Raw genomic sequence first — 21,914 nt, 5'->3', positions numbered from 1 at the left:
CATTGGAAAGAGTGCACAATGTGTTTCATGTATCGCACTTTCAAGGAAGTATGTGAGCGACCCGTCACATGTGTTAGAGGCAGAGAGCTTAGAGTTGGATGAGTCCCTATCATACCTTGAGGTGCCTAAGAAGATCCTGACCTAAGGTTAGGAAGACCAGGAGTGGTGAGACGGTGTTGCTTAAGATCCTTTGGTCTAACCACGAGACTGAGGAAGCTACATGGGAGGCTGAAGATATCATGAAAGAGCGTTACCCTTTTCTCTTTGATCAGGTATGTATGGTTACGAGGACGTAACCTTGTTTCTTTTAGGGGGGTAGGAGAGGATCGCGAGAGTTTTTAAGAGCTTTTACACCCTTCTTTTTCATGTTGTGTCGGTATGTTGTCGGGATAAGTTGGGTTAGTGTCATGCTTTACGTTGTGTTTTGTTTGACCTTCGAGTCGGGAGGCTTATGGGAGTACCTTTGTTTTGGTAGTGGTTTGAACTTCGGGACGAAGTTCCTTTTAAGGAGGGAAGACTGTAATACTCCGTATTTATAGTCTTAGGGGTACTCTATAGAGTAGCCCTTACTCCGTCGAGTAAGGGTAAGTGTCGCAAAGAAAATAGTTTCGACTGTTGGGCACTCGATCGAGTAGCTCGGCACTCGATCGAGTAGGGGTACTCGATCGAGTACCTTGGGTACTGATCGAGCGCCCGCTTTACGGGGAGTTTTCGCGGGTTTTGTTAATTATGCGATTAGGGTATTTAAACCAATTGCCTTAGTTTTAAATCACTTTTACCAAAACCTAAAACCTGTTTAAGAGAGAAAGCAACTTGTCTTCTTCCTAATCGCGTTCTTGACGATTCCCGGAGTTCAGACGGTCGATTCTCGTTGTTTTTCGTGTTGTTGGATTCCTTGCGTCAAGGGTAAGCTTCTAGCATATTTTTTATAATGTTTTGCTAGTTTTGGTCAAACCCTAATTTAGGGTTTGGGGGTTTTATGAGTAAGTAAGTAATTGGTAGCCTTTATGTGTTATGTGTGATAGGAGGAGAATTCGTAGAGGAGCCGTTTTGAGACAAAATTGTTTAGATCGTCTGCGTGTTTGCTTTCCGGGTAGGATTTCCTACTCGCATTAGTCCCATAATGGGATATTGGTGATGTCTTGTAGTTAGTCGTCGATTGTGATTGTGATTGTGATTGTGATTGTGATTGTGATTGGTTGTGATGGTTCTCGAGATGCGTTCTCGGCTGAGTGGGGTCACTTGCGGGAGTGATCTCACGCCCTAGTTTCGCCCTTCGTGGAACCCGCCACGAAAGGGGATGTGCACATTAATGATACAGGGTTATCGCTCGTACGATGAGCGGGCTTAGGTGGAACGGCCGCGGTCCCCCACGGCGGTAGTCGGTCCAAAGGGATCGATGTTGAGATGATGATGGGAGTTGGTGTTGTGTGTATGTGTGACATTCAAATTGTCTGTTTGCCTTATTGTTATTATCTATTTTGATTGTGTGATTAGTATTGACCCCGGTGTTGTTTTGTAAAACTGCGGTGATCCATTCGGGGATGGTGAGCGATATTGAGCAGTATAGAGATGATACTCTTTTGGATAGTCAGGGATGGCCACGACATGACGATAGAGTCTTCCGCTGTAGTTTAGTCTTGATTTACATTTCATTTGAGAACAGTTAGTTGGAATAATGTATTGTACTTTCAGTTGGTTTGAGGATTGTAACTTTTCATTAAAGCACTTATAATAAATGTTGTTTCTATTTTGTCTATTTGATTATCATGCCTCGGGCAACCGAGATGGTGATGTCTCCATACCTGAGTGGTCCTGGTAAGGCACTTGGAGTATGGGGGTGTTACATTAACTCTGTAAGTTATTATTGTAAACATGTCTTCTGCTGATGCCGGGCCTAGCAGACCGACGCGGGGAGGTTCCCCGTCGCGCCTTGATGAGGAGGAGAAGTTGGACGCCCTCCTGATAAGGCCTGGGGGCCCTAGGTCTCCTTCTCCTGAAATCGATCCTCGAATTTTGGAGGAATGGGAGGATGACTCTGATGTCGATGATGACGCAGACGATTTTGGTGATGATGCTGAAGAGGCTCGTCCCAAAGAGGTGAGGCGGTACGTTATGGATCACGGTGACGTCTGCAAGGTACGCGTTGACCGAGCTTGGACACATAAGTTTGCCATTGTTCGTGAGAAATTTTTCGAGGGTCATTTCTTCTTTGGCAGGGGATACAAGATTGTTATCCCCGAGGAGGGCCAGGCCGTCTGTTGCCCTCCTCCGCCGGCCATACCGGCGTATACATGCGACATTTGGAGTACGGGCTCCGGTTTCCGCTGAATGAGTACGTCATGGCCATCATTAAAGCTATGAACGTCGCTGTGGCCCAACTGCATCCGTTGGCCATGAGGACGATAGTCGGCTTTGTGTGGCTTTGTCTCTTCAAGGGGGAGGCCCCGACGGTAAATTTATTCCGCCGGCTTCATTATCTCCACCACAATCTCTCGGTCGCGTCGGTTGGTACAGTGTGCACACGGAGAAAGGTTATGTCTCTGTTGACAAACTTACTTCTTGCAAAGACTGGAGAGATCGGTGGGTGTATGTTAAGGTGCCGGATGACTATCCGCTGCCCCTCTCTTTTCAGCACCAAGTGAATTTGCGGTGTGAGACTAAGGCGGAGCATGACAGATGGGTCAGCCGGAAGAAGCTTAAAATGGATGCCAGCAAGGTCCTTCTTAAGGAGGACGAGAAGCTGGCGATGAGGCTTTTTGAGTTGGACAAGAGTGGGCTGCCGAAAAGATGGATCCCCCCAACGCAGATCATTCTTCAGGATGAGCCGCTTTGCCATGTCGGCCTCATACCGGCCCTAGCGCAGGGTGAGTGGGGTTGGTGTGAGGCCCATCACCGTTCTCGTTATGTCTCGAACTTTGGTTTATTTCTTCTACTTAACTCTTGCTTTTATTTCTTTTGCAGACCACTTTGGACGCGATTTGTCTGAGGATTTCCTCCGGAGAATGGGGCTGCACAAAGACAAAACCGTTGCTAACTTGCATCCCAAGGCTCTGACCCATGACCGTAGGACGTCGCCGAATGATCTTATGGACCAGGCGGCTGAAAAGCTTGAATGCGGTGGAGGCCTGTGCGAAGGTTGTTAGTAACATGCCGCGCCATACGCGAAAAACAAAACCTTCGGCGGTGATGGCATCGACATCGACTCGCCTTCCATCCCCCCTGCTCGAAGGAGACGGTGGAGGTCGTTTATATCTCCAATGGGGATGACTCCGATGAAGAGGAGGGGTCGCCCTTGTCCGTAAAAAGAAAGCAGATGCCTTTACCGCCGCCGTTGCTTCGCCGACGAGGAAGTGCGCCTTCGGCCAAGAAGGCCAAGCACGGTATTGATCTATCCCGTGGCTCGACTTAGCTTGTTCCTTAGCGCGCGCGTGTGAGCTCTCCGGCATGTCTGTGTATGTTGATACCGATGCTTACTTTAAATTTTGTAGATCGGCCCTTGATCGTCCGCCGCTCTTGTTGGGCGGCAAGTGGAGGGGAATTCACAGTGCGGGCGGTGATCAAGACGTCACCGTGAACTCTTCGTCCCAAGGCTTCCCTCTCCCGCCTACAGGTGATCAAAATGTCACCACTGTCTCTTCATCCCAGAAGGCTTCCCTCTCCCAGCTACAGGCCGGTGATCAAAATGTCACCACTGTTCCCTCATCCCAGAAGGCTTCCCTCTCCCAGCTACAGGCCGGTGATCAAAATGTCACCACTGTTCCCTCATCCCAGAAGGTTTCCGTCTCCCAGCTTATAGAGGAAGGCACGGAGCTGATCAAGGAGCTGGCGAGGTGGAACGATCTTACCGGTGCTCGTATCATAGAGCAGGAGAAAGCCGTGGCTCAATCCGCTTTTGAGCTTAATGCCACTAAGAAGGTGGCCGCGAAGGCGAAGCTAGATCTTCTCAATGAGCAGAGGCTTAGGGGAGATGCTGAGAAGGCGCTCTTGGCTGAAAGAAAACTCAGCAGATGATCTTTGAAAAGGAGGTCCTTGAGAGAGTCAAGGCCGAGGCATGGCACCGAAGGCTGCTAAGTCACTGGAGAAGTGTAAACTTGTTCAGAGGCACGCCGACCTCTACCTCCAGCAGAGGAACGAATCCAGGGACCTATTTAAGGCCCAGGCGGAGGTGATTCGGAGCAAAGAGGCCGTCACCAGGCAAAAGGAGAAGGACATTGAGATGCTCCAAACCGTCATGCTCCCTAACATGTGTGCTGAATTCCGGGATTTGGCCGAAGGAGCTGCTAGGGAAGTGATTGGGGAGCTCTTCCCTCTTGATGGTTCCTTTCCGTGGGGCAGATATGACGAGCTGCTTGATGACAAGCTTGAAGCCAAGGAGAAAGCCGTGGCGGAGAAGGCCAAGGAGGCGGTGAGGGCGAAGATAGAGAAGGAGGCGGCCGCGGAGAAGGCAGCTCTTGCTGAGAAGGCTAAAGCGGCCAAGGAGGAAGCCGATCGGGCAAGGGCAGCTGAGGCTGCCGAGGCTAAGGCTGAGGCTGCTGAAGCCGAGGTCGCTAAGGGAACCGGGTTACCCATCGAAGAAGAAAGTGCGCCACACGCCGATGGCGAGCAACAACGGACATAGGGAGATGATATCTGTAGCCTTTTGTCTTTTGGCTTATCCTTGTAATTTCTTGTAATTCGTTGAACATTTTTAATAAGAGTTCGTTTCTTCCGCTCCCGGCCTGGCCGAGGTTTTTACCTCACTTCTTTTTCTTACGCCAGTATTTGAGCGTCTCAATTGTACTTCAGCGTCTATGTCTTCGCCTGGGTTGTCTCCTTACGTTATTAATTGAGTGTCTCTTTTGTTTCCGCCTCGGCTTGGCCGAGGCGGTCTAGAGTGCGTATCTCAATCGTGTTAACGCTTCGAGGCATTTTGAACGCTTATAGTATCACCGCGCCGGTCGTTACCATCGAGGTGTCCGCTTCCCGTGGTGATTGCCGCTCTTGTCGTTGTGTGACAAAGTGAGCCAAAGATCTGCTTTTTTGTTATTGATCGCCGTGGCGTCTACCACTTAGAGTGATCTGCGACGGTCAAACCTCTTGGGGTGACCGCCGTGGCGTCTACTACTTGGGGTGACTGCGACGGCGCTATTTCTTCATGGAGATCGCCGTGGCGTCTACCACTTGGAGGATCTGCGACGCGCTATTTCTTCATGGAGATCGCCGTGGCGTCTACCACTTGAGGATCTGCGACGGCGTCAAACCTCTTGGGGTGATCGCCGTGGCGTCTACTACTTGGGGTGACTCGCGACGACGCTATTTCTTTATGGAGATCGCTGTGGCGTCTACCACTGAGTGATCATGACGACGGCGTCAAACCTCTTGGGGTGATCGCTGCCGTGGCGTCTACTACTTGGGGTGATCTGCGACGGCGCCTATTTCTTCATGGAGATCGCCGTGGCGTCTACCACTTGGAGTGACTGCGACGGCGTCAAACCTCTTGGGGTGATCGCCGTGGCGTCTACTACTGGGGTGATCTGCGACGGCGCCTATTTCTTCATGGAGACTGCCGTGGCGTCTACCACTTGGAGTGACTGCGACGGCGTCAAACCTCTTGGGGTGACTGCCGTGACGTCTACTACTTGGGGTGACTGCGACGGCGCCTATTTCTTCATGGAGATCTGCCGCTCTTGTCGGTATGACAAGTGTGAGCCGACATCTCGCTATCGATAAAGACTACCGCTCTTGTCGGTATGACAAAGGTGAGTCAAGGCGTCGCTTTCCTAGTGACTAGGGGAAAATGAACATTTTGATGGAAGACTTGGACGATTTTTCATTAGGTAAAAACATGCGTCGGGTGCCCACACTGCTTTTGGACACCTCCGCCGCTACATAGAGTATTCCCGAGATTACCGGCGTCTAATGGCCTATCAAAGGCACACCGTCCTAGTCCCGCTAGTTACATCCATGAGGTCGTCCTCCGTTGTAAGGATAGACTTTTCCCTTTTTCCGATTTCTTTGCCACTTTGAGGGATTGCATGTTGCATCCTCCGCGGCTATCCGGACGTTGACCACCTCGTCATTCTCGTCTTTGGAGACGAGCTTATGCGCTTCCCCCCGGTCCGAGACATACATCAGTGTTAGGGCCCGGATGGACATCACTGCGTCAGCCTCGCTCAGGGTGACTCGGCCTATGAGAACGTTGTAGGCGGACGAGCCGTCGATGACCACGAACTCAGCTAGGACATTCTTAGCCGCATTCTTTTCGCCGAATGTCACCGGAGTCCGATTGATCCCGGTGGTACCAGCCGGCCCTGCAGAAGTCGTATAGTGGGTTGGTGCGGGGCTCAAGTCCTTGACTTTCAGGCCGAGGCCGAGGAAACATTCCCCGAACATGATGTTCGTGTATGCGCCGTGTCAATCGTGCACCTCTTGACCAGGTGGTTGGATATGTCCAAATTGACTACAAGTGGGTCGCTGTGAGGAGCGATGACTCCTTCGTAGTCCTTCCTTCCAATGGTTATATCGGGGATGTTGGAAGCAGGGATCGCTGTGTTGGGCACAAAGTTGATGGCCTGATATAGCTCGTTCAGGTGCCGTTTGTGCCCATGAGCGGACCCTCCGTTCTCGTTGCCCCGATGACAACATGGATCACTCCTATCCGTTCAAGACGGATTTCTTACCCGAACTCGTCGGCGTCGCCTCTTTTGGCCTTTGGTAACGTATTGCCGAGGCTCCCCTTCCTGGATCGCTCTTCAATGGCATTCTTCGATGCGGCGATGGTTGGTTAGATGGCGGTGTGGCCGTGGTACTCACAAGATCGCTCGTGTCACCGCACTTTTTGGCTTGGGGTCTCTCCCACTTCGGCCCTCGTTTTTGCTCGGGCGAAGACCTCGGCGGCCGATACGACGAGAGGGGGTTTTATCACTATACCGCCTCGGTGGTATGTTCCCAACTCCACCCGGCGCATGTCGAGTCCCGTTTCTGGCGACTTGTCCGACCGTGACCTATTATTCTCACGGCGTCTTTCATCGGACCGTGACCCGTTGTTGTCACTTCGGCGTCTTTCATCCGGTTGTCCTCCCGGTGGCTCTTCTTTCGGAGGGCTCGGCCTCGCCGGGCCGACCCATGTCTTGTGATAGTCTTCTACCTTGATGGCCTGGTCGGCCATCCTTCCGCGGCATCTAAGCTCGAGCCTCCGCACTTGATGAGCTCATTTTTTAAGTCTCCCCTTGGGAGGCCCTTCATCATCGCGGCCGCCGCCGGGGGATTAATTTCCCGAATCTGCTGGACCTTTCCATCGAACCTCTTCACATAGCTTCGTAGAGACTCGCCCCCTCCTGTTTGATAGTTAGGAGGTCCGATGTCTCCACGGCCCTTCTCTTGTTGCAAGAGTACTGGGCTAGAAAGGCGTCTCTTAGGTCGGCGTAATAGTATACCGAGCCGTCGGGAAGCCCTTTGTACCAACTTTGAGCCATCCCATGCAAAGTTGTTGGGAAAACTCGGCACCAAACCTCATCGGGCTGCTCCCATACCGACATGTAAGACTCGAAAGCCTCAGCGTGGTCGGCTGGATCACTATCTCCTTTGTATGATAGGGGTGGCAACTTGAGCTTGGTTGGCACCGGATTTCTAGGACGTAGGCGTTGAGGGGTCAGCTCCGACCACGTGTCGAACGACACGCGGCGATCGGCTCCTCGCATTCCTAATCCGGCTCCTCTCCTCGTAGCGGGAAGGACTTCTTCTTCGACTCGGACTTCTTCTCCAACTCTGCCGAGCCGGACTCCTCCGGTTCCTTTGGGGTAAGCCTCGTTCGTGTTGCGGGGACGCCGTCCTCCCATGAGTGCGGGAAGGACTTAGGTCTACCACGCCCACTTTGGGCTCCCCGCGACTTGGCCGGGTCGCTTCTCCCGGTGCCCGTTCAAATTTCTCGAGTCACATTTTGGGCCCTGGTCTCCGGACGGTTTCCGCCGCTCTTGTCGGCGTGACAAAGTGAGCAAAGGCGATACTCGATTAGGTCCAGACCATTTTCGCTTTGCTATGTCAACCACATGTCCCATGATGGTGACCTGGTTGGTATCGGGCAATGCGTGTCCCGTATTATTGGCATCCCGAACTCCGGTTGGATTACTCACGCGGTGGAGGGCCGCACGACTCGCAATTGTTGAAAGTATCATCGTGGTAGAATGCGGTTTCGTCGGTCACGACTGCGTCTTGTTGTTTTGACATCTTCTTAGCTTTTTGGGTGGGTTTTTGTTTTTTTTTTTTTTGTTTGGGAATGAATGTGACTAGCTTCTAGTATCTTTCCCCACGACGGCGCCAATTGTTCCTGTGTAATTCCGAGCAAGTATAGTTACCACCCGTGGCTTGTTGAATGATGTCTTGAGTTGGATTCTCCTTTGGTCTTAATCGTTCCTCTCGGCCTCTCCTGCAACAATGAACGAACTGAGGGCTTGGCTTTGTGCCAAGCGTACTCACTCCGACGCTCAAGTCAGTAAACTTAAGGGATAAGTTGTTACTTGGCTGAATGTATATTGTAGAGAGATAAGGAAGATATTACCAGATTACTAGTGTATTTAGGTTTAGTTGTGGATTGGTTGGATACTTTCCTCAATGAAGGTTGAGGAGTATTTATAGGCTTTCACCTTTTGTCACGTAGTGGCCAAGTGGCTAGCAGGTGGAAAGACTGATCTACCCCTCGGCCGAGGGACCTGGCGGCAGGCCGGCGGGCCCCGTTGACTCACCGCCGAGGGGTCTTGGATGTGAGTACGCGGGTATGTGTCCCTACCGGGCGGTTGCCATGCCGAGACCAGTGGGTCGACAGTGACGGGTCGATCGGCTAGGGCCGCATAAGTCGTTGAGTTTGACTTCTTGTGGATATCTTTGACCTTGCTCAATATGTTGACTTGGTCAGCGGTGCAGAATATGCCCCATCAAATGTATTTGACTCGGACAATTGACTCAGGTCAGTTGAGTCGGATCATTTTGGATCAATAAGACGAGTCATTTTCAAGTTATGTTACTCTGGGTCGAGATTTTGCCTTAAATAACTCATTTGGCGTCATTATGATATATCAGGGTCAATTCGTACCACTTCAAGTCAAGTCATTTTCGGGTGAGGTCATATCATGTCACGTTATAATCACACCTTTCGTGTCATTTTCGAACCTCGATCACCTTATTATCGTGCCCGTTAAGTTTTTCAAATCCGTCTAAATGTAAAAGTTGAAACCGACGATTATTATGCGGTATTCTTGATGAATATTATTCCCATGAGTCTAGACGACGACTATTATGTGATATACAGTATACTGAACTAATAGTAACAAAGCAATTTGGTGCAACCTACCAAGTTACTCTGAGTTTGTAAGCCCATTGTCTATTCCCATGTTTTTGTAATGTCAAAATTACTTTCACGTAGTGAGAAGCCGTAAAATTTGTAATCTCATTGGATTAATTTTCATTATACATGGTGACTTTTTTGTTGGTTGGATTGATATTTTTATATTATAATAATGTGCATAACTTATACTAATTGATTGATGTTCTTATAAATATAAAAATGCATTTGAATTCCAAAAGTTAATTATTCATTTCTTTCCATACATTTTCAATGATAACGAATGCTTTAAAAGCAATCCGTGCAATTTTGTACGGGCTAAAACTAGTGAGAGTAATTATTACTGGAGTGATAGAGCATAAATGAACTAAAAAATAGAAGAAAGTCATGGAGGTTGGAGATAGAAATGGGTAAGATAGTGTAATTGTCCCTCCATTAAGTGAGTAATAGTTACCTATCTTTCCGCCCAAGTAATAAATACATTACTTCTATAAGGAGATAATAGTTCCTCCTTCACCTCCTCTTTCCACTCTCCACATCTACTCATCTCTTCCTAGTTTTTATTGTTTTAGCCTCTATCACTCTCATTCCAAACGAACTCTAAGACCATATTATTATTCATCGGTCTCACAATCATGAGTGACATTAATAATTTCGAAGCGACCTCAAGTCTCCCCAACATGGGGTGTCTAAGGCCTTGGGCAACCCCGAACGGTGGAACCGGACCTCCGCTTTTTGCAACCCCAAATTTACAAGATTTATTGATAATTTTAATACAAATCTTGATATATACTGTAGTACATATGCATTCATATTTGGGCCTCATATTTTTGTGGTGCACCGGACCTCCATTTACTTTAAGACGTCCCTGCGGTTCCCAAAATCTATAGTCGTACATTGTAATTTAGATCCTCTCCATTACCTCCCATCTCCATTTTTTTTTAAATAATTTTGATTATTTATTGAGACGTTTCAAGATTACAAGAAAAAGTAATGGATGATAATGTGTAAATGGACAAAATATAGAAAGAAGAAAATTGAAGAGTATTTAGAGACTTGCTTGTAATTTTCACAAAATAATAAGCATGTAAATTTACTATTGGAAAGAAAAATTGGGATGTAGCTTTACAAATATTGTCAGAAATTTACCAAGAACACGCATCTTTAAAAAAAAAATATATATATATTCTCATTGATGAATACAAGAATGTGAGACCCATACAAATTACAAGATATCAGTTCATTATCGAAATGCAGATATACCAAAAAACAGGATAAACAAAAAATCGATGTGACAAACCAAACTACAATATGCTATCCATTGATTACAGTCGTACACTCGTACTCCACTACAATGAACTACAATCCCAATTTCCAAGCCTCGGGAATTAATCGTGTGTGTAAACTCTCACGTATGACTGTATGAGTGAGCAGACAAGTGCTACACGAACACGAACACCAACATGCATGCGTATATAAACCAACAATCTCACATCCACACATTCTTCCACTATTCCTCACCACTTCAGCATGGACCCACACACTGGCTACTCCACCACCACTAAAACCTACACCTCCCTCCGTCCCCCAATCCCTCTTCCTCCACGCGCCACCCCACTCTCCATCACCCAATATGTCCTCTCTCTCCTCCACGTCAGCCCTCACTTCTCCCCTTCCCTCCCCTTCCTCATCTCCCCCACCGCCACCTCCACCTCCACTCTCTCCTACGCCGATTTCCTCCACCGCGTCGACTCTCTCGCACGCGCTCTCTCTCCCACGATCCCCTCACGCGCCGTCGCACTTGTTCTCTCGCCTCCCTCATTCCACCTCCCCGTCATCTACTTTTCGCTACTCTCTCTCAACGTCGTCGTCTCGCCTGCTAATCCGCTTTCTACTTCCGACGAGTTGACTCATCTCGTCTCGCTCTCCAATCCCTCCGTCGTATTCACCGTCTCCTCTCTGCTTCCTAACCTTTCCGACGCCGTTCGTGGCGGCTTACGCGTCATCCTCCTCGACTCGCCCAAGTTCGAATCAATGTTGACTCGTCCGAGTCACGGTACGCTACGCGACCGAGTTGCAGTATCGCAGGACGACTCGGCGGTAATTCTGTACTCGTCTGGTACGACTGGACGAGTCAAGGGAGTCGAGTTGACTCACCGGAACCTCATCGCATTAATCGCTGGATACTACTACAGGTATTTGGAGGAAGATGAGGAGACGAAGAATACGCGTGCGATTTCGCTTGTTCCGTTACCGTTTTTTCATGTGTTCGGATTTAGTATGATTTTACGAGCGGTGTCGTTATCGGAAACGTTAGTGATGATGGAGAGGTTTGATTTTGAGAAGATGTTGGCGGCGGTGGAGAAGTTTAGGGTTACGTATATGCCGGTTTCGCCGCCGTTGATTGTTGTGTTGTCGAAATCAGAGTTGGTTAGCAAGTATGATTTTAGTTCGATTAAGAGGCTGGGCTGTGGTGGCGCTCCTCTTGGTAAAGAGGTTGCTGAGCGGTTTAAAGCTCGGTTCCCTGATATCTTGATTATACAGGTAAGGTTGCGTACATTTGTGCATTTGAATATTCTTTTGTGAGACGGTTTTACAGAAGACTCTGTTTTGTTTGATTTGGATTGTTGCCTTATATTTTAGTTGTAAAGTGTTGCTTGCAGGACATTCTTTTGTATTATTGGTTTGTTTATATGATAATTATGATTATTGCATTTCCTTAAGTTAGTATGCTGATGGTGAGGATTGAGGCACTTACCGAAGCTAGATACCAGTATTAGTTATGATGTCGACTGAAATACGTGATCGAAAGTACATACCAGTATTAGTAACGATGTCTGCTGAAATATGTGACCGAAACTAGATACCAGTATTAGTAACGATGTCTGCTGAAATACGTGACCGAAATTAGATACCAGTATTAGTAGATGTCTCCTGAAATTTGTGACCGAAACTAATGTGCGACTATACAGAAAGGAGAGGTTGTTAAGCAAAATATTAGTTCTCCTTTACAAGGACTCTGAGTCTCGACTGACATGATTATATCAGATAGAGAGAATATATCTGGGAACACCTCTTTCACAAACTTGTAGGACGTGGGAGAAATTGTCAATATGTACCTTGAAGTTTTAATTACTCTTTATTTAGTACTCCATCATTGGTAGTTGGGAGGCTTATATTTATTGAGTATTTAGGAAGTAATATTCAATTGTTTAAGGGGTCGTTTGGTTGCCACTTAGAAAACATAAGCATTGGAAAATCCCATGATTTTGAAAAACATGGGTTGTTTGGTTGCCATAAATTTTGGAAAATGTAGGAATTAGAACTTCCCAGGAACTTCCAATGCCTACCTGATGTAGGAAGTTGCTTACCTACTCCCCCCTTGGTCATTGGAAGTTCATGTGGTATTTAATTCCTACATGAGCAACCAAACACTTTTCCGAAATTCACCCGAATTGGATGAGGGAACTTAATTCCCATGAATAGTATTTTCCTAGGAAAATTAAGTTCCTTATCAACCAAACAACCCCTAAGTTGGTAGGGATTGTCATTAATTTTTATAATGCGCGAATAAACTACCTGAGTACCAAAAGTTAGTTAGAACTTAAAATAATGTTGAATGTTTACGCCGAGTACTATAATACTAGCCCATGAATAGAAAAAAAGTACCAGCCAATATCTCAAATGCCTGTTGTTGAAAATAACCGACTTTTGTGTTTGGACTTTAGATTATTCGAGTATTTACTGCTCATTATGTTTACTCTCTTTGTTGTTAATAGATTGACTGCTCTTGATAAGGGTTCGTTGCTAACAAATTTACTCCGTATATCTACACAAGTTTAGCGAAATTAATAGTCATACCCGGAAGAAAATTTATCCTAAATGTCCAATGAGGCAATGAGTGCCCTAAAAGTTGGATGGGGGCAGAATCTTACTAAACTTGTAAAATGTTCAATTATGTGGGAAAAGCAAATACAGGAAGTGTGGCAATCCTTACATGGAGGGAGAGAGTTTTATAAATAGCAAAAAGACACATTTGTAGATAGGATTTAGTTACATCCTTACATTGGGCATTAGCAATAGAGGTTTGTAGGAGAGTTTCATCCACCTTGTTAGAGGTTTGTCCACAATTCTCCTTATTGTTGAAAAACAAAAACATGCAAATGGTTACATATTTGTATCCAGGTTTGTTTGATGACATGGACAAATTTGTGTGATGGATAATTGGTAGTGGTCCCATAATATGAACATTGAAAAGGTTTGTTTATTGCTATGTAGGGGTTTGTTATTGGAGAGGTTTGTAAATTGGGTGACGTATCATGTGTCAAACCTCTAAAGAGGATCATCTATTAGTACGTATACATTTTATGTTTCTGTACTTTAAACTTGTATCAGAATTCTTGTAAAAGTTGGTGGTGTGGATCAGTGGATCCTTGTATCTGAAAACGAGGTAGAGTTTCTCGAAGCTGGTATTTTCTTTTTAACAGTATAGACTTGAATGATTTTGCCATTGATAAAGTAGGAGAATGGTGGATGAGTCTATAAAGTTTAACTGAACAATCTTTTGGTCTTTCATAAGCTTCCATAGTCTAGGCTTCATTTTTGGCATATTTTGCTTTTCTGGATTTGACTGCTAATTAGCTCTTAGGTGTTTTTATGCGGGCTATGCCTAATAGTTGCTATATTTTGTAATAGGGATATGGCTTGACTGAGACAAGCGCAGGGGGAGCGAGGACGATAGGGCCTGATGAATGTGTGAAATATGGCTCTGTTGGCCGTTTACAAGAGCTTATGGAAGCAAAGATTGTTGATCCGTCAACCGGAGAAGCGTTACCACCCGGGAAACAAGGGGAGTTATGGCTGCGTGGGCCTACCGTTATGAAGGGTAATTTCTATTAAAGCTCTGTGGCTAACTGTATGGCCTGTATCTGTGTCAAACTTGTCAAGAACTAGTTGAATAAACTAGGTACTTGGGTAGGACCTCCAGATTTTACTTGGAACCTTAACAAAATTAACATAAACACACGGTGAAACTAAACTAAATTTTGATGAGGTTGGAGTACACTTAAAAGAAGCAAGTTCAAGACTGTCTGTGTTGAAGAGTTTGTAATTGTTGAGCAATAAATCCAATTGTAATAAATAGTAATACATTAATGGATGTCTGTTCTTATTTGTATCTTATAACAACTATCTGTTTGTATCTTTGGCAAGAAAATAGAAGTCTCATTTCATGTTAATCCGTCAGTAGATGCTTGATGCTTGTCTTGTGTAGCTTTTGCTTCAGTAGGTGGTCGGTAAAACTCATGAGGATAAGCAGTATTATTGAGCCAGATAAAGCAACAAACATTTAAACCAAGACGTATATAGCCCCTATATTGTAAAACTAGTAAACATCTCTTTGCTAGACAAGTGCACAGGAAGCCATAAAAAAGATTGATCTTAGATGAATCACAAGTATGTAAATGGAAAATAATCCGTACGCTCCCCTGATTATATCTCTCCTGATCATCCACAATAACAACCATCGGGGATTTTATTAAATAAGAAAATATCACACTTGGACTAAGGTAACAAAGGTAAAGGTTCCTTCTGGTTTATTTAACTGCAATTATGTGAATTGTAGGCTATGTGGGAAATAAGGAAGCAACTGCTGAAACATTGCTTCCCGATGGCTGGCTGAAAACGGGTGATCTTTGCTATTTTGATGCTGATGGATGTCTTTATATAGTTGATCGGTTGAAGGAATTAATCAAGTACAAGGGATATCAGGTTATAATATTAGCCATTTACCTGTGCCGGGGTTTCTTTTTATTGTGTTCTTGTGTGGTTTCATGTTTTCTATGAATCACAGCCCTTTTGTATTGCCAGGTTCCACCGGCTGAACTTGAACGTTTGCTACTTTCACATCCGGACATTGCTGATGCTGCTGTCATTCCGTAAGTTCGAAAACAACTTCTTGTTAACTTGAACATATTGTTGTATACATGATTTATTTTTCTTTTCAGTATAACAACAACAACAACATCAGAGCCTTAATCCCAAAATGATTTGGGGTCGGCTGACATGAATCATCCTTTAGAACCTTCCATGGGTGAACGCACACCTCAAAATGCGAATAGAAAAGGGAAAATGAAAAACAAAGGGAGAGCGAAAATGTAATGCAAAGTCAAGTTAAACTTACAGGTTTTAAAACCGAATTCCGGATTTCTTTTATAAAAACTTAAAGTTTAAATATTTTCTTTTCAGTATATCTTACAATATTTTCTTGCCACCTTCTTGAGTTCTAATTTTCAGGGGGTGCCTATTTCACATGTTGGTTGCCCCACATCGAGACTGGTTATCTTGTACATTTTTAATCCCCTACTTGATATAGCCTTGGTGGGCCCATAGTTTTTGTGTTGAACATAGAAGTAGCACTTCTTTGGCTTCTTTGGCAGACGGCAATGTACAATCAAATCTTATAGTCTCTCCTCTTCAAAGTCTTCTTCCCATTTCTGATTGGCACATTGATTTAAGAAAGCGTATTACTCCTATATGAAGAAAGAGCATGCGGATTGAAAAGTAAAACTTAATTCCGTTCGTGTTGTTTCTAAACTGGCCGTTGATGAATAGAATTGGAGTTTAAAGCTTGTTGCTAACTGGAAATATGATAGCGCTAGTTTCAGCTTGATCTTATTTGTGTGCGATATTCTGCTCGGAGTTCAAGTTTGTTGGTATGTTTATGCATGTCCTTCTACTGTGTAAGCTGTAACCTTCAATAATGACGTTGTTTCTCCACAGGTATCCTGATGAAGACGCAGGGGAAATACCAATGGCGTTTGTTGTTAGGAAACCAGGAAGCAATATTTCTACGTCTCAGATCATGGATTATGTTGCGAAACAGGCATGTTTTCTTCATATCCACGGTTACTTTGCTGTAGCTGTCAGTATTAATGCAACCTATCTTGATTTTTTAAGCATCACGACATTCATATGTTCTCTGTTTGTTTGTATACTTTTATATATGTATGATGTCAGTTTAAGATCAAGTGTCTGTCTGGTTGTGGACCAAGCCTATATCCTCTTGAGATCCCTCGGCCAGCTTTATTTTCTGGCGAAATCTGTTTCCACTACATTTGATTTATACTGTTGACCCCACATCACCATGCTCTCAAGGGTGCCTTGTTTTTGGTGTCAGTTGCAAAATTCATTATGGGTCATCGGTGATGGTCTCTGTATTGTCAACACAGCGGTACCTAGACAGGGCTATGTACCGTATAGGTGACCTTCTGTTTCCCGGCCATTTGTAGGAGGCCGGGAACCCTCAAGGCCTTGAGACATTGGGTAATATGGTTGTTAGTGTTGGGAATTCTTACCGTTTGGCTGTTTCACTTTGCTTTTTAGGTTACTCCATATAAGAGGATACGGCGTGTTGCTTTTGTCAGTGCCATTCCAAAGAATCCCTCAGGGAAGATTCTTAGGAGAGAGCTTGTACAACAAGCTACTAGTCGTCCATCTAAGCTTTGATTCAAGAGAGGCTTCTGTCAGCTATTGCTTACCGTAGGAATAACCGATTGAACGAAATAAGACTTCTGATGACAAAGCCGGCTTATTTCAAAGTTAGAGGTCATACTGAGGCTGTAAGACTGCCGGAGTTCCACACAAGCTATGTATCCCGTGCATATAAATTATTCTCCCCAGTATCTTGCGTAGAACTGTCTATAGTCTTCTTCGAAGAAGTTTAATACACATTCTTTGTAGTCCGTATACGAATAAAGATGTGAATATCATCATTTAAGAACATAAGATTGCTGATTTATAAATGCCCTCATCTTAGTGGCTACCTGATTTCATTTAATCTCAATTGCTTTTCATCAAAGGTTCATATTTCTTTCACTTATTGGAAAATACAAACTCGTATCAAAGTGGAGCAATCACTGGGCTAGAAGAGGCGCTCGTCAAATTTTACTGTACTTTGCGTGAATTTTTTTACCTAACTCACCTTGGTGCATTACCAAGTCCTTGAAATCTCAAAAATTCACTGTTACTATACAAAGCATACAGCTATAATCACAAACACCGGGTTTGTAAACAACAAAAACATCTAAATGAGACAAGTATGGAGAACTGTACCGGTTTATGTACGACTGTACAAGTATGACCAAGGTGCTCAGTGTAACGCTAGTGTATACCATCAGTCCATAGACTCGACAACTTTTTTTGCACTTTATGTTTTCATTTACAGTCTTTTGGTTTGCATTTTATCGTGCCCTTATTGTAGAAAAGAACTACGAATTTTGTTCATTGGACAATATAGAAGATAGAAAAAGGAGCACAGCAAGGAAGAAGATTGAGAAGTATATCTACCTACCGAAAAACACAGCATCTCAACTACCAAGTCAAAATCTTTTGTTACTTTCAAATTTTCAGAAATAGATGCACTTGCATCAGGCCAGGATCCCTTTCCATTGCCTATAGTTTATTCTATACCGTTTAAACCATAATGAAGCCTCCATTTCCTCCGAAGAAATGAAGATGCCAAATCCATTCAAGCAAACACGTAAACTTAAAAGCTGAAGAACATTCAAAAAATTACTAGGACAAGGCCACGTCGAGTGCCTTTTTATTTATGGGCATCATATTAACTACGTGCCAACAAAAACTGAGAAAACACAATATGAGCGGAGAAAGCACCATAATCTCAAATTAACTCCGTTATATAAACTGCGAACTCAAAACACAAAGGAAAGATCCAAATACATGGAAATATTAAAATTGTTCTGTTTCCCAAAATCCCTGTTTATTCTAAGCGTTAAAATCATTAACAATCTCCAGACAAGACGAAAAAACTCAAACAGGTTGCATGCACCGATGAACTCGAACAAGTACCCCTTACTGGCAGGTCTTGTGGATGTGGGCAATCAAGTCAACAACACGGGTACTGAAACAAAAAATGAACGATTGTCATTCCAAGGAAAGCCACATAGGCAAATGATAACAAAGAGTCAAAGACAATCACCAATTAGGGAGAGTGAACATTATTTACCTGTAACCCCATTCGTTGTCGTACCATGAGACAAGCTTGATGAAGTTGTCATTCAAAGCAATTCCGGCCTTGGCATCGAAGATGCTTGACCTATATCAAGAAGAGAGCCGGTTACTCAAGGAAATAGAACCAAACTTGTGTAAGATTCTAGCTGGGCACAAGTAATAATTTCTGAAGTAACTTTATGTCATTATAGAATGAATTTTAGAGATTTATGGAATCGCATAGTACCTGTTGTCACCAACAAAGTCTGTGGAGACGACATCATCCTCAGTGTAGCCCAAAATTCCCTTCATCTTGCCTTCAGATTCCTCCCTAACAATCACCAACAAAGCAAAGTGAGATGTGCATCTTCGTATCTACAAGCTGTCCAATGCTATAATTACTTGAATGATGAATGTACACAAATGTCTTATTATAGTGACTTACTTGATGGCGGCTTTAACCTGTTCGTAGGTAGCAGGCTTCTCGATTCTGACAGTAAGGTCGACAACTGAAACATCGACGGTGGGAACACGGAAGGACATTCCAGTCAACTTTCCGTTCAATGATGGCAAAACCTTACCAACAGCCTACATAAGAATGAAACAAAAGAAAGCTCAATTATGTAAAAAAGGTGAACTGAAATAATGCGACAGTATGTAACTGACCATTCCTGCATGAAACAGTCTCATAACAATATTTATGCAAGAGTAACTATATAAGAGAGATCATATCTTCAGAGACTATTTGATGTAACAATACCTTAGCTGCTCCAGTGCTGCTGGGAATGATGTTGAAGGAAGCAGCCCTTCCACCTCTCCAGTCCTTCATAGATGGTCCGTCAACAGTCTTTTGAGTAGCTAAAGACATTACAAGAAACCAACAAATTAGGAGTGAAAAGACGAGGAACATTATAAACCAAGGAATGTAATCCTTATCTGAAGCAAACTCACCAGTGATGGAGTGGACGGTAGTCATGAGACCCTCAACAATGCCGAACCTGTCATTGATAACCTACAGCATCCACCACAAAGCAACAATCAGTGGTCTAAGCCAACCAATAACCACAATAACACACCAAAATGACTGAGCAGAGGATGTACCTTGGCCAAGGGAGCAAGGCAGTTGGTGGTACAACTGGCATTGGACACAATATCGAGCTCTGGCTTGTACTCGTGCTCGTTGACACCAACAACAAACATAGGAGCATCCTTGCTGGGAGCTGAGATGATAACCTTCTTGGCACCTCCCTGTTCACATAATGAAAACAACTTAGGTTAGCCTACCCACAACAACCAAGTAATAAGTGGTACAATAATTATCTATGTAGTAAATATATGCCATGCGTACTTTAGCAGATTCATCCCAAATCACTTCAGAACAAGAATTTGTAATCCCAGCAGAAACAAATAGTTGAATCTCATGCGGAAAATCAACAAGACCGCGCACTCAACAGATAAGCGATACGACAACTAGGAATCAAGGATACAGAAACCCTTAACAAGTGGTACAATAAGACTAATTAAAACAGCGCTGAACTGCCCCTGAATGGTGAATCTATTCGATTGTACTCTGTCATGTTATGTTCTTTAAATCTACTCGATTGTACTCTGTCATGTTATGTTCTTTAAATCTACATACCAAATAGTCCATACAGAGCGTATTGCATATTGAATTTACATAATTCACATCAAATGAGACAAAACAATCAACTAGACAATTAACAAAATCAAATTGCACTTCCAATAAGATAACAGACATGCAACTAAACCGCAGAAAATATCGAAACGACTCAAATCAAATAGATATACTTGAAGGACCAAAAAATTACCTTCAAGTGAGCAGCAGCTTTGTCCTTGTCAGTGAAGACACCAGTAGACTCAACAACGAAATCAGCTCCAGTCTCGCCCCATGGGATCTCTTCAGGGTTCCTGCAACCGAAGACAGTGACGGCCTTCTCGCCAAAGAGAAGAGTCTTCTCATCCTTGACCTTAATCTCATGGTGCTTCCATTGTCCGTGGACACTGTCATACTTGAACATGTAGGTCTACCGCCACACAAAAACAAACATTCGTATAAATCAATACCAATCTAAACAATACTAAACCATAATTCAAAGCACAAAAACGCATCAAACAGTAATCTATCAACAGAAAGTACTCCATACCATGTATTCAGTGGTGATGAAGGGGTCATTGACGGCAACAAGCTCACAGTCTTCCCTCTGAAGGATGACTCTAGCGACCAAACGGCCAATCCTTCCAAATCCTATAGAAAAACAACACAACCTCCCAAATCAAAACCCTAAAACGTTGATTTGCCAGATAGAATAATGAAACAGCCTACATAATCACTATTTTACCATAGATCTAGATATATTTTGAAAAGCAGACTCAAAAAATTGGGTCATTATACGGTTTTCAACAAAAAGCAGATTCAGATAGTCTTCAGACCGGTGTACAACAACCTTACAATAGCAATAATGATAGCAATAATGCGCTACATGCTGATTATAAGGTCATTTTGCGTCGTATCTGAGAATTTTTGAAGCATAATACGCAAAATATGCCAATCTAAGCAATATACTACTTCTGTTGCAGTGATAAAACAGGCGCAAAATCAACAGTTGAGATATCAACACTTCGTATAAACCAAAACGGAAAACAGAGAAACATAAACACAAATTCTAGAATAAGACGGTAGTATTACAAATCTCATGTAACGATAGTAACGGATGAGGTGCATAACCTAAAACGCAGCATACAACGGTCATACATAAAAAGTACTCGAAACTTAAACCCTAAAATTTCAGATACACATTTTAGCACCGATTTAAATGTTTCTTCGCTCAAAAATCATATTAAATTCAGCACAAACAAAAATTACATCTATTACTATCAATAAATGAGTGTTTTTACATATAATCGGATCGTCTCGTTGACGATCTTACACAATAATTACAGTATCTAGCATAAGAAAGACGATCTAGAATTAAAAATCAAAAACAGAGAATAATGAATAGAAGTATTACCGTTGATTCCGATCTTGATTGGTGCTGTAAATCATCAAAAAAACGAAACACATCGTTAGAATAAATTTTAAAAAAAATACAAGAATGATAAGAAACTTAAATCTGAGATGATATTAAGAGTATTAAATTAAATGGAGATGTAAGTAGATTGGATCAGAGGAGGAGGAGGAGATACCCATGATAATTCTGGAGAGAGAAAATAAAAGGAGAGGTTGAAATTTAAGAGTTTTCTAGAAAGGCAAATGATAGTGGAGCTCAGTGTTGTGAGATTGTGAGAGGGGTTTAGGGTTTTTATATACAATCAATAGATGACGGGTTACCCACGAAACCGGTTGGTGATAAAAAAAAGGTCTGTCTTTTTAAAAATTAAAAGTAAAATAAAATAAAATAGGTACAAATGATAGAATGAAAGTGTCTTTTACTATGAGACGATTATTTATATATAAAGAACCATTTAACACGGTAAAAATGTAAAATGGTTTTATATAATAATCATTTTTCTTTGTGTAAAGGGAGTTAGTTATAAGGGCCGATTTTGAAGCTAACGGGATTTGAAC

At 43.7% G+C, this 21,914-nt stretch overlaps 2 protein-coding genes across 3 annotated transcripts; one reads left to right on the top strand and one right to left on the bottom strand.

The window, feature by feature from the left end:
- Window positions 1-10,732: 10,732 nt before the first annotated feature.
- Window positions 10,733-17,162, top strand: LOC141653346 (4-coumarate--CoA ligase-like 9). 2 transcript variants are annotated; one of them, XR_012547388.1, is made up of 6 exons: window positions 10,733-11,863; window positions 14,015-14,204; window positions 14,943-15,088; window positions 15,188-15,323; window positions 15,566-16,202; window positions 16,703-17,162. XR_012547388.1 is itself a non-coding variant. In XM_074461079.1 (6 exons), the coding sequence occupies exons 1-6, from the start codon at window positions 10,850-10,852 to the stop codon at window positions 16,823-16,825; spliced, it is 1,644 nt and encodes a 547-aa protein (XP_074317180.1). In that variant the 5' UTR covers window positions 10,734-10,849; the 3' UTR covers window positions 16,826-17,162. The 2 variants fall into 2 exon arrangements, 1 of the variants encoding a protein (XP_074317180.1); XM_074461079.1 differs by having other exon boundaries at window positions 10,734-11,863; window positions 15,188-15,255; window positions 16,100-16,202.
- An 814-nt stretch (window positions 17,163-17,976) lies between these two features.
- Window positions 17,977-21,630, bottom strand: LOC141653348 (glyceraldehyde-3-phosphate dehydrogenase, cytosolic). The gene is made up of 11 exons (XM_074461082.1): window positions 21,533-21,630; window positions 21,358-21,381; window positions 20,494-20,594; window positions 20,158-20,373; window positions 19,430-19,576; window positions 19,280-19,340; window positions 19,089-19,186; window positions 18,774-18,916; window positions 18,576-18,659; window positions 18,345-18,434; window positions 17,977-18,239 (listed from the first exon to the last, which is right to left on the bottom strand). Exons 1-11 carry the CDS (start codon window positions 21,534-21,536, stop codon window positions 18,191-18,193), a joined length of 1,017 nt encoding a protein of 338 aa, XP_074317183.1. The 5' UTR covers window positions 21,537-21,630; the 3' UTR covers window positions 17,977-18,190.
- Window positions 21,631-21,914: the final 284 nt, after the last annotated feature.

This window comes from Silene latifolia, chromosome 4 (genome assembly GCF_048544455.1).
Source record: "Silene latifolia isolate original U9 population chromosome 4, ASM4854445v1, whole genome shotgun sequence".
NCBI lineage: Eukaryota > Viridiplantae > Streptophyta > Magnoliopsida > Caryophyllales > Caryophyllaceae > Silene > Silene latifolia.
The sequence above is the reverse complement of the archived record's forward strand: the minus strand, read 5'-3'. Positions and strand labels throughout refer to the sequence as shown.